Raw genomic sequence first — 15,103 nt, forward strand, 5'->3', positions numbered from 1 at the left:
TGAAATTTTACCGCGATTTCGCTGGAAGCGGGTGCAATTTTTCAGATTAACACCCGCTCCCGGCGAAATCCTGCGGTTGTCCTTATGACAAATTTTTAATTAGATATATACTCATCTAATATTATAAATTAAAAAAATGGCAAATTAAAAATGTTCTCGATGGTGAGTACTTTCATTTAGAAAAAAAATCTATTCGACAGTTCGTATAGGCTTTCTAAACAAAATTCACGAAAATCGCATTTTTTCGCGCATCCAGGTGTATATTCCCCCTTAATGAAAGTGCTATCATTTTAAAGGTGCAAATGATGTACCTTAATGATCCGAAAAGTAATATTCCAAAAAATTGTTGGTAGCTTACAGTTCTGAAAATCTGATAAAAAGTAGGGAAAGTTGATAGCTTTTAAAAACAGTGAACTTTGAAGCATAGTCTTTTATTGAAAAAATAATAGGAAAAATCTGAAAAAAACTCATGGTGCTACTTTAAACATTTCTGAACAGATTGCCGTTGAAAAATTTGCAAAATATTAATAATTGTTTGTTTTTTGTAAATAAATATGCGACCAAACTATCTTCAGTTCTAATGAATCTGTTCAGAAATGTTTAAAGTACCACCATGAATTTTTTCAGATTTTTCCTATTATTTTTTCAAAAAAAAACGATGCTTCAACGTTCACTGTTTTTAAAAGCTATCAAATTTCCCTACTTTTCATCAGATTTTCGTGTCTGTAAGCAACAAAATTTTTTTGGAATATTACTTTTCGGATCATTAACGAGCAACATTTGCACCTTCAGAATGATACCTCTTTTATTAACCTAACATTTTTTCTTAACTTACTTATTTAACGTCAAAGCCAGAGGACTTGAATTTTCTCGCCGATAATAAGTCTGCTTCTCGAGGCTTATAATATTAACATTAAAATTTAATTATTATTATTGTTTATAATATCATTAATTAACTAAATAATGATCAGAAACAATTATTTTATTAATTTTTTGTACTCTTGGTTCGTATATAATATTTATAGAAGCAGATTGGGATTTGATATTATTTACATTATTTCTTAAGAACTTAAAAAAATTTAATGTGATCGAAAAAAATGTCTCAAACTTTATGATGATTTTCAAGGCCATATGAGGAATGGGTCACGTGACCAGATTCCTGCCTTACCGCCACTTTTTTTTATTTCCCAACTTATTTTCACACGAAACGCCAAATTGAGTTGAAAATTTGGGATACTAAACAAGAAGTACTGAGAATTGTGGGTCTGGTCCTAAATTTCTATAATTATGAAAAAAACTTTTTTGTTGTAAATAATTTTTTTTGCATTTTTCATAATTATTAAAATTTAGGACCAGACCCACCTTTCTTAGTGCTTCTTATTTATTATCCCAAATTTCCAACTCGATGTGGCCCTTCGGGTGAAAATAAGTTGGGAAATAAAAAAAGTGAGGGTAAGGTAGGAATCTGGTCACGTGATCATTTTAAATGATTCCAAGGGACATCACAGAGTGTAAAAGGATTTCCATGCCATTTCAGTATAGATATCAATTTTTTGTCACAATTTATAATATTTCTATCAATTTCAAAGTCTTATTTATTGTAATAATTTTTATTTTGTCATATTTTTACATTGAGAGTTAATTATCTAGTTTAATTTAATTAAAACTTCAATTAGTTTCATATTTTCGTGTTGCAAAACTTAATAATAAAAGTAAAAAATTACTTTAAATTTATTTCAAATAGTTTTTAATTAAAAAATCAGCGGAATATCGATTATTTTTCTTTTTTGTAATAATTTCATTTGTTCCAAATAACTTAGTTTAGGGTTACTGGATGACAAAGTTATACTATACAAAGCTTATCATTTTAAGGAATGTTTTTAGTCTGGATTAGCCTACTTGTCAAATGTTTTACAGGTAGAAGTATACATTTTTATCAATGCTTCTTTCATAAAATCCCCATTAAAATATATTTCTTTCAATAATAAAGCCGTATTGCCGGGTGACATCGAATTGTGGTGAGATCTTTTTATAGCTTCTAAATCTTATATTTTGGTTAGAAAATACACTTTAAATGTAATTATAGTTTCACGTCTTGAAGTAAATTAAACCATCTTTAATTATTAGTTTAGTCAAATATAAAAACTAAACTTTTAATCCATACAATAAAATTAATGACAGACTGTTTTGTTACTGGATGATATTATAACTCTGGGACATTTAAACGTGATTACAACTCTGAAAATATTATTTGAAATGAGAGAAAAACTTTATTTAGTAATTTTGCAATTAATTCTGAAAAATACGTGTATTTAATATTTCAGTCTTGATTTTTATTTGAAAAATATAACGTCAAAAATTTTGAAAAAAGATAGAAAAAGGATGTTATTTACTCATATTTTAATGTACCTACTTGATGCTCTGAACGTTAAAATGAACGAAATTTTCTACTATTCGCTTTATAAACAAAAAATAATGCTTAAATATTAATTTATTTATATCACAAATGATAGATTACAAAAGAAACTCATAATGCATAATTTAAGTTGTAGTTTGATCTATATTTTTAGATCTAATTTATTTGTATACGAAATAAAGTAAAAATAATTAATGACCCTTTTCTCGTTGTGTTAGAAGAATAGGGATCAAAGAAAGGGCTTGCAGAAACTGGGGAAATTGGAAAAGTTCATTTGTCTGAATGAGAGTGAAGTACTTCCGGACAAGCATTAATTTACTAGACTTCTATTGAAACAAACAAGAGTTGTAAGAAATAAGCTTTTCAGCCAAGTGGTTATTTGAAATAGTCAAACGTTCCATCGTACGACAGGAGAAAGGCTTTTCTATACAAAGAAGCTGATAAAGCTTTTTCGTTATTTCGAACGCATTTCTTTAGTAAGAAATATCTTAGAAGCTACAGTTCCTTAGAAAGAAAGTTCCCATTAAGTGACTTAATTAAATACGTACACAATCAGCATTCCTTTCTTCGATAACATATAAAAGTTTCGGTTAGAAACTTCATAAGAAAATTTGAAAAAAATCAGACAACTCTGGAGCGGAAGGAAACTGCTTGCATTAAACAGGGATCAGTCTTTCCTCTATTCCCCTGCGTACGCAGTACTTTCCTGAATATTATTAAATGGACGTAAAAACTATAGCATTGTTCGTTTTATATTTATAAAATCATTCTATTCGAAATTAGAATATGCTACTACGTATAGTGAAAGTTTATATTATTTTAACTTAAAGAATTATAATTAAAACTAGTTTAACTGTTTTAAATTCAAATTTGAAATGTTAATTATTAATTTGTTAATAATAATATCTAGTAAAATTAATATTCATAATATTGAAGCAATTAAATAAATAAAGTACAAAAATAAAAAATATTATTATAATACAAATAATAAACAATAATATAATTGAATTGAAATGTATAAAGTTAAGGTTACTGCCGTGCCAAAATTAAATATCTGAAAAAAAGATTTTTTCTATAATTTTAAGAATCAAAATAGAATTATTGATGATGATAATTCATTAAAACTTAAAAACAATATTTATTTTTACTTTTTTTAAATAGAATCTTATCCTGCTATTGCTTGTAACGATTTTTTAAAAAAAGTTTAATTTTAATAAATGGTTGTTTTTTTCACAGAGAAAACATTTTCTACAAATTTACTGTTGGCCAATTTGAAAGTAAATTTTTTATGGCTGAAACCGTTAAAACAATTTATAAACAAATTTTAAACGAAGATCTGGATTCCAAGACTAAGTCATGAATTATAAAAATCTCAGAATTAAAAAAAATAGTAAGAAACTGATAATATTCTTTTAATTCTTCAAATCATAGAACAAATTTTTTTCCGGGTACAGTTTTTGCCACGATATACTTCATATATTTAAAAAATGAAATATTCCCTGTTTATGAACTATGTTGAACAATCTCAAATTTCATTTCTAAATCTTACCAATGAAAAATTTACAAATGTCTGTTTGGCGGATTTCAAAATAAAATATTTAAGAAAATATTCTTGATTATGAAACGATCTAAATATATCTAGTTTTTAAAATTAAATTCTCTATTGGCAGAAATCGTTCTAAATCCCTTTGTAAATGTAAAAATAAATTTTCAATCTTTCCCCTATGTTTCGCCTTTTTTCATGATAAAATTACGCTATTTTCCCTTTTTTTAGTTCTTTTTATATTCTGATTCCTTATTAAATGCCAGGCACAATAGTAACTAATCTTTGCTTATTATTTTATCATTTATTTTTGTATTTTGTATTGCTTAAAGTTCTGAAACTTCTATAAGCTCTACGGAAAAGATATGCGTCCTTATTTTAACTGAAAAAATTTGTTTTAGCAGGCTCATTAGTCTCCATGTACAATTATTGATAGATTTCTCATTCATTTATGTTTAAATTGTATTTTATTTAATATTTAGGTAAGAATTCAAAAATAATAAACTTTTATATTTAAAGACTCTTCAAATAAAAGCAAGATGTCCTTAAAAGGGGAGATTTCATTAAGTTTAATACTGGTTTCCTCTTTTCGAGGTTTCCTCTCTGTCGCGTTGAAAGGCGCCTTCTTTATTAGATTTTTAGTCGACAGAAACCGGACTCGTAAATTTATCTCAATTACTGCAAGCCCCTCGACCGGATTTTGCTAATAGATGCTTTTCGTGTTTAACACGTTTCATAAAATGTTCATCTACAAAGTGTAGGGATGAAATTGAATCTTGTGACATAAAAAGAAAGTGAATTGGTCTTTTTTTGTGGGAAAAAATATTAATAAGGAGACATCTGAATATAGCCCTAATAATAGCTTTCAAAATATATTTGGATGAGAGCACCCAAATATGAGATACCAACTCTGTTTGGCGTGATTGCCGGATTTCTATGTACTAAATTGAAAAGTAATATAGGTAATTTTAAAGGAAATTTAGTTTGTTATAAGAATCTAAAATAAAAAATTTTATTAAAAATTTTGTTGATGCTGAAAATACGAAAAATGTAAAAAAGTGCTTTTTCCAAACTCGTCAAACTATTCTCATAATATGAGATACCCCAAGAAATAGCTAATAAAATGCAAAATAAAGTATTATTTTTAATGAAAAACTTCATTCTATGTTTCCGAAGTATAAATTTATTGCTATTGAGATATATTTAGTTTTTGCAGTAGTCACAAACATTTTTTAACCAATTTCCCCAGCGCAGCCACAGTGTTATAAAAACCATAGGTATCTCATATTATAAGAATCACACCGTGCAACTATGCACTTACTATTCCTCACCTGTACAATGAAAAACTTCAACACTATCGATATTTTCCTACTTACTTATTCAATCCCCATCACCCCAGACAAACTTTACTGCTAAATACATATTTAATGAATAATAAATAGAGTTTAAAGAATTCCCTTCCAAGAACTCGACCACCATCGATTTCACAAAAAGTTCGCCTATAATCTTTAGAAGCCCAATGAAAAATGGACTATACCACGAAATTACTCTTTCTTCAAGGGCTACAAGTTATTGATCGAACCAACAGAGTGGGTCTCTTAGTTTAGCTGATACCCCGTGTTCTCATATTACGAGAATATCTCATATTCGAGTACTCTGCTTATAACAAAAACTACTAAGCTACATATTTCTCTTTACATCTTACAAATTTCGTGGGGAATTTAATAACTTGCATAATTAAAATACAAGCATATTCGTTTTTAAAATAGATTATATTCTCAAATCGCAAGAGATTCCAGAATATGCTGAAAGCGAATTTCTTGAATCAAACCGTAACCTGTATTCTCGATAACGCGACTGCTAGTCTGGAGAAAACTTGACATCAAGTTCAAACTGCTCGGCTGCAGTAAAAAACTACGTTACGCACTGCATTGAAATGCATATTATCATAATCAAGTGTTACCATTTACCACGTTTTATTTTTAAGCAAATCTTTTTTACAAAAAGAATGATCTCTCATAAAAAGTTTTATCAATTTAAGAATTTAATTTTAGAAACGTTTTAAAATTGATTTATTTTATGTTATTTTAGTTTATAAATTGTTCAATTTAATTAGGTTCTATCTTAAGAAAAGTGATTTAACGATATGTCTTGAAAATCTGGCAATCATTGTTGTTAGAACCTGATTGGCTTTTAGTAACTTGAAATTATTTTATACTTTAAATGTAAAATTTTGAAAATTAAATCTACTTCTATCAAGTGGTTAAATTTTCAAACCGAAGAAGCAATTTTTTAAAAAACTAGTTGAATTTTAAACGAAGGAAGATTTTTCAGTCAAGAAATACAGAAGATTTCAACCAAATTCTTTGATTTTGAAGCTAAAAAGAAGAATTTTCTACAAGAAAGTTAAATTTTCAACTCGAAAATATAATTTTTAACACTAGCGTTCACTTTGAGCCAAATAGTTAAGTTTTCTAACAAATTGATTAATTTCCAAGCCAAACTACGAATTTTCTATAAAAAAGTTGAATTTTCATTTCGTAAATACAAATTTTAAAAAATGCATTAATTTGTAATCAAATAAATGAATTTTCAAGTAAAATATAAAGTTTAAATAAAAAATAAGTAAAAATTAAATCAGTTAAGTATTTGAGTTATTAAACCAAATAAGCAAAACAAAAAAATTGAATTTTTAGCCAAGAACAATTTTTCAGTCCAGAAAGATAAAAATTGCAACAAAATAGTTGAATTTTCTATTAAAATAGTTTAATTCTCAACCCAACCAGACAAATTTTCAACAAAACTGTTGAGATATAGACAAAAATATGAATTTTCAATCCAAATTGAAATAGTTAAATTTTCAATTTAAAAAATTATAAATAAATAAAAAAGTTTAACAAAATAGTTACGGTTTTTAATGAAGAGGTCAATCTTTAAGTCAATTAGGCGAATTTTCTACAGAAAAGTTGAATTTTTAACCAAATAGTGGAATTTTCAACCCGAAAACATGTATTTTGAAAAAAAATCTAAATAATAAAAATAAGCTGCAACAGTTTCGGATTCATATATTTTTTTAAATTTTAGGTTAGGTTGGAGTTTTTAATCGGAACTAGGTATTTTCAAACAAAAATCATAATTCGAAACATATTAAGAGTCATTTAAAATGTCTAATTTATGTAAGTTTATTTCGTCGTCAGTTGGTACTTTTTAACAAAAATGCAACGATTTCATTGTATATACAAAAATAATTCTGAAATGAAGATATCAATTTTTATTAATTATAAAAATATTATCATTTTTATAAAAGTGTTAGAAAAAAAGTAAATACATGTTCATCCTTGATTATCATATATAAATTTAACTTAACCTGTTTCAAGGACTTGTTAGTTTTCACATGATCAGCTTAAAATTTTCTATAAATTCGTGAGATTCTGATGGATTTCTTATATATAAAAAAGGAAGAAAAAACTTTTATCTGATCGTATTAAGATAGCTGTAGAATGATTTCTTTTATTTGTATACTCTCGTCTGACCAAAACGAGTTAATACTACTGAATCGATTTCGTATCGGATTGGATAATTTTATTTTACCTTTTTAACAAGTAAAAGTACTTTTCCTTTCTACATAATCTGGTTTAGTTGGAAAAAGAAAACACGAATTTGCTTTCCCAGTTTCAATTTTCCCTAAGCATTGGCTGACCAAAATCGCCTTACACTACTTGCGCTCACGAGATCGATATCCTCTATTCAAAGCATAGGCTGGATATATATGCCTTTTACTACTGTGGCTGCAATATATGGAAAATACGAATATTTATTGAATAAAATATAATAAAAGATTATTTTATATATTTAAAATATTGAAATATTTATTTATTAATCTGAATAAAAGTAATAACAATTAAATGTTATTAAAATTAAATTAATAAATAGGGATTTTTTTCTTTTTTGCAGCACCTCCACAATCGGTGGAAATTACAAGTCATCCACATCAGGAAAAAATAGAAATAAAAGGTGGGGATACATTGACCTTAGAATGTACAGTCAGAATGGCTAAACCAGCTGCTGCCATCGTATGGTACAGAGAAAATGTACCAATCAAAGGAGGCGATACAAGTGTCGATGCTATTCCAGTAGCAGATGGTGAGTTTTGAAGAATAATACATTTTTTTATTATGTAATTGAATTCAAAGTATTTTTGGTGAACCACATTTCAACACCTAAGAGATGAGGTGGATTTCAAAATCAATCCACATGTATTAGAGGGGTAAAACTTTTTTTGTACGCATTTAGCATCAAATGCAACCACTATCAGCAATAAAATCACGAGTTCAAAAATTAGTGTAATTTTTTTTACCAAATTTTTATTTATTGACATTTTTCCTATAATGTATATTTTATACTTTATTTTCAAACTTTATATCAAGCCAATTTACAGTAATTTAATTATTTTAATGTGTTTATTATACATCTTACCAGTATGTCTGCCCGAGGAATGATTTGAAATTCCCGGTCAGTTCCCGGACAATTGCTAATTGAATTTTCAGACCATTTTAACAGATTTTAAAGATTTTTGATTTGGTAAAAATTCTGACTTGGAACAGAGTTTTATAAAAGAATTATAATCCTGACATGGAACAAGGATTTTTTTCTTTCTTCTAAATCAAAATTAAAATTCTTTTTTAAAGTATCCGTTCAATGCCAAAAATTTCCTGATCCAAGTCAAATTATAACTCTTTACAGAAACTACCTGTCTTAAAGCATAAATCATAATTTTATTCTAAAATTCCCTGTCCCAAAGTATAAATTATAATTTTTAACTGAAAGTCCCTATTCCAAGTCCTAATTACCTTTATTTTCTCAAATTCTCTGTTCTAAGATAAAATTATATTTATTTATAAAATTTCCTATTATAATTCTAAAGTATAGTAACTCGCTTTTTTTTAAATTTTCAAAAGAGAAGTATCGATTTTTATCAAATATTTCTTTGTAAAAAGAAGCATTTTTTAATTCAAACAAACTCTAATTTGGGACAAGGGATTTCCAAAATCTGTCGAATTCTGACTTGGATCAGGGATTTTTATGAATTGCCTTTTTATAAATCAGAATTAATATTACTTTCAAGAATTTTCCGTTCCATCAAAAAAATTACCTGCTCCAAGAAAAAATTATAATACTTTACAAAATTCCATGTTTCAAAGTCAAAATTATAATTCTTTACTCGATTTTTTTATATTTAATTTATTTCGACGCCTCCATTCAATGTATCTGCTGACAGCGCCGTGTATGAGACGATTGTGCTGTGTACAAGCATAGAGAATAGTCTCATTCAGGGCGCTATCAACACATAGGCTCATATGGAAAGGAGGCGACGATTAAACTGCTGCTCAAACTCAGAATTGTAATTCTTAAAAAAAATCCATATACCAAGTCACGATTGTTTTCATTTCTGAAATTTCCTGTTCCAAGTAAAATTATAATTATTTACGGAAACTCCCTGTCCTAAAGTAAAAATTATAATATTCCTAAAGAAAATTCCTGTCCTAAAGTAAACCTAAAATGAAAATTATAATCCTTTACGGAAATTCCCAGTTCTATGTCAGTTACAATTTCTTAGAAAACTCCCTGTCCTAAAGTAAAAATTGTAATTCATTGCGGAAATTGCCTTTCCAAAGTAAAATCATAATTCCTCAAGAAAATTTCTAATTTTATCCCAGTCAGAATTATACATCTTTTGCGTATTGTATATCCCAGCTCAGAATTTTAAATCTTTTAAAAAATTCTATGTCTCAAAGTCGAAATTTTCATTCTTTAGTGAAATTCGCTCTCCCAAATCAGAATTATAATTCTTTTGGGAAATTCTCTATTCCAAATGAGAATGATGATTTTCTCTCAAATTCCCAGTTCAAAGTAAGAATTAGATTTTTCATATTTCTTTGATTTATTACCTGCCTCAACTCAGAAATATTAATCTTTTAGAAAATTCCCTCTGTCTCAAAGCCGAAATTATAATTCGTTATTGAATTAGTGAAGAAATCCTATCATGTTGAAAACCAAACTCCTCAATTTACCAATTTATTTTTTCTTTTACTAATTTTCCCCCAAAATTAATTAATAGCTCGACTTCTTTTGGTTTTTTTTTTAATTCTTACTAGGAATTCTTCGTTATAGTACCGGAAGATTAAAAGTAGTAATACTTTTTCTTTTGATGTTTCATTAACACGATTGCACGGGCTTCCACTGGCGTGGCTTTAATTCGTCCCAAGAGATGACCAGCGATTGCGATATACGTATAGAACTAGAAAAGCGATAAAAGAGGAAACGTTGATTTTGGATCCTGGAACCGAGCCAGACTTATGTGCCGACCAATTGATCGGCGATATAGAATAGAAAGAAGCCCTTTTTTCATTTTTTTTGTCATCGCAAGTTTTCGCAGTCTTCTCGCTAGTTGTGGATTTTCGATTCATCACCTCCGCTTTTTTCTTTAGCTATATTGATTCTGAACACCGAGGTTTTTTAATTGGATACGTGAAATTACTGCCCTTAATCTCATAAAATGATAAAGCAATTTATTTCTGCTTTGGCTACTAAGTGACAAACTTTCAATGTACTCTCTTTTCGTTATTTTCATATTTCATTATATCTCAGAAAAATACAATCAGGAATTTATTTTGAAAGGTCTGATTTCGACGAATGAGAATTGCATTTCCCATTCTGCTACGTGTCAAAAGATTGCATCCATTGTACTACAAATTGTATTCGGATTTTCATTATATTTTCCAATATTACTCTCTCTGTTTTCAAATATATTTGTATATCACTTTCCTTTATTGATTGCAGAGAAGCGAGGACTTTCTTTGTTTATAATATTAAATAATAAGTCAGGTTAGTTGTCAGAAAGAAAATAATCGTTATTTCACTATTGTTTATAGTCAAAATAATTTTAAATAAACTTAAAGTGAGTTTTTGTATTAATTACATTGTAAGTAATAAAATAATAAAATCTCAATGTTTGGGGCATTATTTCTTAAATGTACTCTATCCAAAAATCAAAATGTGCTAAAAAATTTAATCATGTGGGTAAATATTTACCGAAGGGGAGGAGTGAGCACTTTGGGATTTACATGAATATCGTCTATTTCCGCAATTTTTAACTCTTCTAATAATGAGAAAAAAAATCATTTAGTACACTTTCCACCGAAGTTTTCACGCCCTTTCTATTGATCTTAAGCATTTTTTTAAATATATATTTTACCTTCAAAAATGAAAATCAAAAATGAAAATCAAAAATAAATTCGTGTTTTTTTTTTAAAAAGGCAGTTTTTATCTAAAAAAAAAGCTTATGTTCTTTCCTTTTAAGAGCTTTGAGGTGAAAAAGTGAGATTTTCATTTTTAATTTATGAAAATAAGCGAGTACTCGCTTAGTTCAAGTAGTTTTCAGAAAAATTATCCAACCTCTTAAAAAGTACATGTTATTATTATTTCGACATAAAAATATTTTTAATGATTTAAATTAAACATTTGTCATAAAAATGAAAAAAAAACTTAAATAATGGTCTGCTTCATCTCGCGTATTGTAATTTAAGCACGTGTTGTAATTAATATCGAACGAAAAAAAATTTTTGTATTTTGAAGTAATTTTTTTCGAAAATGTTTAAAAATAGATAATTTCAACTTTTTGCTTTTTACCTTTATATTGTACTTATTTAAGGAATTTGTCAGTTACATTCTCATTGTTTTAGGCAATGGCATTTTGTCTCAACCACGTTGTAAAATAAAGGACAAATGCGCAAACGGGTAAAAGCTTCTGCCCGGAAGCTTTTAGCAGGATTTAAGTGGTCCCTAACAACTGCTTTCTGCTTCACGTTATAGTTTTCCATTTCCAGGCAGGTTATGCGGACTTCTCTCAAAATATATTGGTTTGCTATAATAAATCGCAACTGATTTCAATTTTCACCCTTTGTGAAAAGTTAAAACGATTCAAGCGAATTCAGAGTCGCCGTTGTAATCAAACAAAAAAATCCCGGTTTTTTCCGGTTGGTACACATTTTTCACGGTCATTGAAATTTTAAAAAAAACTCGTAAAATTATAAGTTTTTTTCATTTTTCACTTTTAAAATTAAAGATCAAACACTTTTAAATTCAAAATTTTTTTATTCGAATGCTGCTCAATTTCCAGAAACATTAAAAATTGAACGATCAAACTTTTTAAATTAGAAGTTGAATTGTTTTTATTTTAAGTAGTTTCAGATTAATGATTGTTCAATTTTTAATTATGCATCAAAACTTGTTTTTTCAATATTCTTTTTAAATTATTTTTTTATTTTGTGTTAAATTTCTTTAAATCTTTTCAAATTTTAAATTGTTTTTGAAATTTATTCCAAACTTCTAAATATCTTTTAAAATTATTTGAGTATTTTTTACAAAAAAATCCTGCTAAATTACAGAAATTGTCCTGAAATTTTCAAAATAATCAATCATTTCAATTTTTCTAGGAATGTCAAGAAAAATGGGTCATTCTTGCAAAAATTTACATTTTGTTAAAAATGTTTTTCAATCATTTTGAGTTTTAAATTAACTTTGAATCTTTTCAAAACTTCTCAATATCTCTTAAACTCGCTTGAATGTCTTGTAAACTATTGAAGGTTCAATTGTTATTTATATATTAAAATTCAACAATTACACTCAAAATTTAACATTGTTGCGTTCAACCTTTAATTTTCATCTCTAAAAATTTTAACGATTCAAGAATTTCTATTTGAAACCATTCGTTTTCAAATTATATTTGTTTGATTATTTGATTCATAATGCTCGTTGTAAATGAACAGTTAAATATTGCTCAATATTAAATAATTGTTCTTTTTCGTAATAAAATGTTTTTAATTGAATGGGTTAAAAATGGAATATTGGAGACTGAAACAATATTTGAATATAATTTGAAATTTAACTAAAGCGTTTAATTATAAATCTATTTATTTGACATTATTTAAAAATTGGAAATATTTTATAACCCTTCCATCGTATGTTTACATTTTTTTTAGCTACTCAGGCTTTTAAATTGAAGGAGTTCAAGTTTTAACGTTAAAATCAGTCAATTCTTTCATTCTAAACGGGCTTATAGAATCGTCTTGTAAAATCAAGTATTGTTTACTTTAAATAAATAATTAAAGCACAGATCTTTTTTGAAAACCATGAATTCACATTTGATCAACCAAAAACGTTTCTTGTCGAAAATCTTCAATTTCAAACGCTTTTAATTTTTAATTGATCTACAATGGACGATACTGAATGATTAAATTCATGAACTATACTAAAATAATTTATATAATAATGACATAATCAATGATAGAATAATGCTAGTAATTGTAAATAATTTCTAAAAAAAGAAAAGATACCCAGTTGCCCCGGTCGAGCGGTAACCCTGGCATCCTTTATTATTTTAAATTGCAAACAAAAAGACTAAATCTCCCAAGGTTTTTCAGGATCATAAATAGTCTTTGAAATTTAGCTTTATTCTAAATAATATTAAATTGTATTCGAGGTGATGAATTCCTAGAAAATGAATTTTTATTTCTACAGAAGGAGAGAACTTCGTCACGATATTAAAAATTTAATTCAGAAGTAATATTTCGCGAGAAAGATTGACAAATGGACGTTCAGTGTTCAAGCAACACGGAAAACCATTTTTCATTTTTCTCGTCTCTCATAAAAGTATCACATTCTCCATTCTCTATTAAAATGGATTTATCGAATTTCTCCGAGTTTTGTTTTATAACGCAGGTAATAAACTTTTGCTATTTGTATCACTATTAATGTGCGAATGATTTATTTTCAGACAAGGAAGTTCTGAGGGTTCAAGAAAATAAGAAAAAACCGATGAAATTTGATACGACTGGATCATTGACGGTTGTTCCTACTCCAGAAGATGATGACATGCCTTATACTTGCGAAGCCAAACATCCTGCAATTGAAATCGACAGACCTATGAGAGCCACCGTCAAACTTTCAGTTTTCTGTAAGTTTTGTGCTTTCTGCATTTCTTGTATTAATTTAAGTCCAATGTAATAATATTTACGAACAAATTCCCCGCTATTAACGCTGAAATGCTTAAACACGGTGGCGCGTGCATACCACATAGACTGTGCGAATTGATAAATTTATGCTTCGAGATGGGAGACGTCCCAGACGATTGGAAAAAAGCGATTATCGTACCAATATACAAGAGAAAGGGAGATAAAAGCGAGTTCAATAATTACAGAGGGATTAGCTTATTAAGCACCGTAAGTAAATTATATTCAAAAATACTTATTCGTAGGGTAATGAAAATAACAAAAGCAAAGATTTGGGAAGTTCAAAGTGGGTTTATGTTAGGAAGGTCATGTACAGATCAAATATTTAGCTTAAGGCAAATAACAGAAAAAAGTTTGAGAGTAGGAAAAGAAGTTTTCTGTGCATTTGTTGACCTAGAGAAAGCTTTTGACAAGGTAGATAGAAGTAAACTTTGGGAAGTCCTGAAAGAGTATGGAGTCAATGGATGGATCCTACAAGCTATAAAAACAATATATACAGGTAGCAAAGCGAGTGTAAGTGTAAATGGGAAACTATGTGACTGTTTCGATATTATTCAAGGAGTAAGACAAGGATGTGTTATGTCTTCATGGTTATTTATATTATTTATGGACAAGTGTTTAAGAATGGCTCTCTTCGACGAAGAGGGTGTGGATCTCGAAACAGTAAGGGTACGTGGGTTAGCGTTCGCAGATTATAAGGTTGTTATGTCAGTCTATCGAAGACTTACAAAGAATGTTGAATAAACTAGATGCAAGCATGAAGAGCATGGGCCTCAAAATTAACGCAAGTAAAACAAAAACTATGGTGTTCGAAGAAAAGAGTGAGAAAACACTATGCAATATTTTATTAAATGATGAGAGAATTGAACAAGTTGATAAGTTCGTATACCTTGTTAGCTTATTTACTAGGGATGGGAAGATAGATGAGGAATTAGATAGACGAATAAATGAAGGTAAGAAGGTTATTGGTAAAGCAGGTCCCCTTATCAGAAGTAAAAATATATCAAACAAAGCTAAAATGGCAATACATAATTCCATATTTGTACCGACAGTACTATACGGTAGCGAGACATG

At 28.0% G+C, this 15,103-nt stretch overlaps 1 protein-coding gene across 1 annotated transcript in view; it reads left to right on the top strand.

Moving 5' to 3' along the window:
- LOC117169417 (nephrin) overlaps positions 1-15,103 on the top strand; it is a 456,412-nt gene that overhangs the window by 399,402 nt on the left and 41,907 nt on the right. The window contains exons 4-5 of the mRNA XM_033355788.1: positions 7,914-8,102; positions 13,795-13,974. Coding sequence (XP_033211679.1) covers positions 7,914-8,102; positions 13,795-13,974 — 369 coding nt within the window. The remainder of the gene's footprint in view (positions 1-7,913; positions 8,103-13,794; positions 13,975-15,103) is intronic.

This window comes from Belonocnema kinseyi, chromosome 3, assembly GCF_010883055.1.
Source record: "Belonocnema kinseyi isolate 2016_QV_RU_SX_M_011 chromosome 3, B_treatae_v1, whole genome shotgun sequence".
Classification (NCBI taxonomy): Eukaryota; Metazoa; Arthropoda; class Insecta; order Hymenoptera; family Cynipidae; genus Belonocnema; species Belonocnema kinseyi.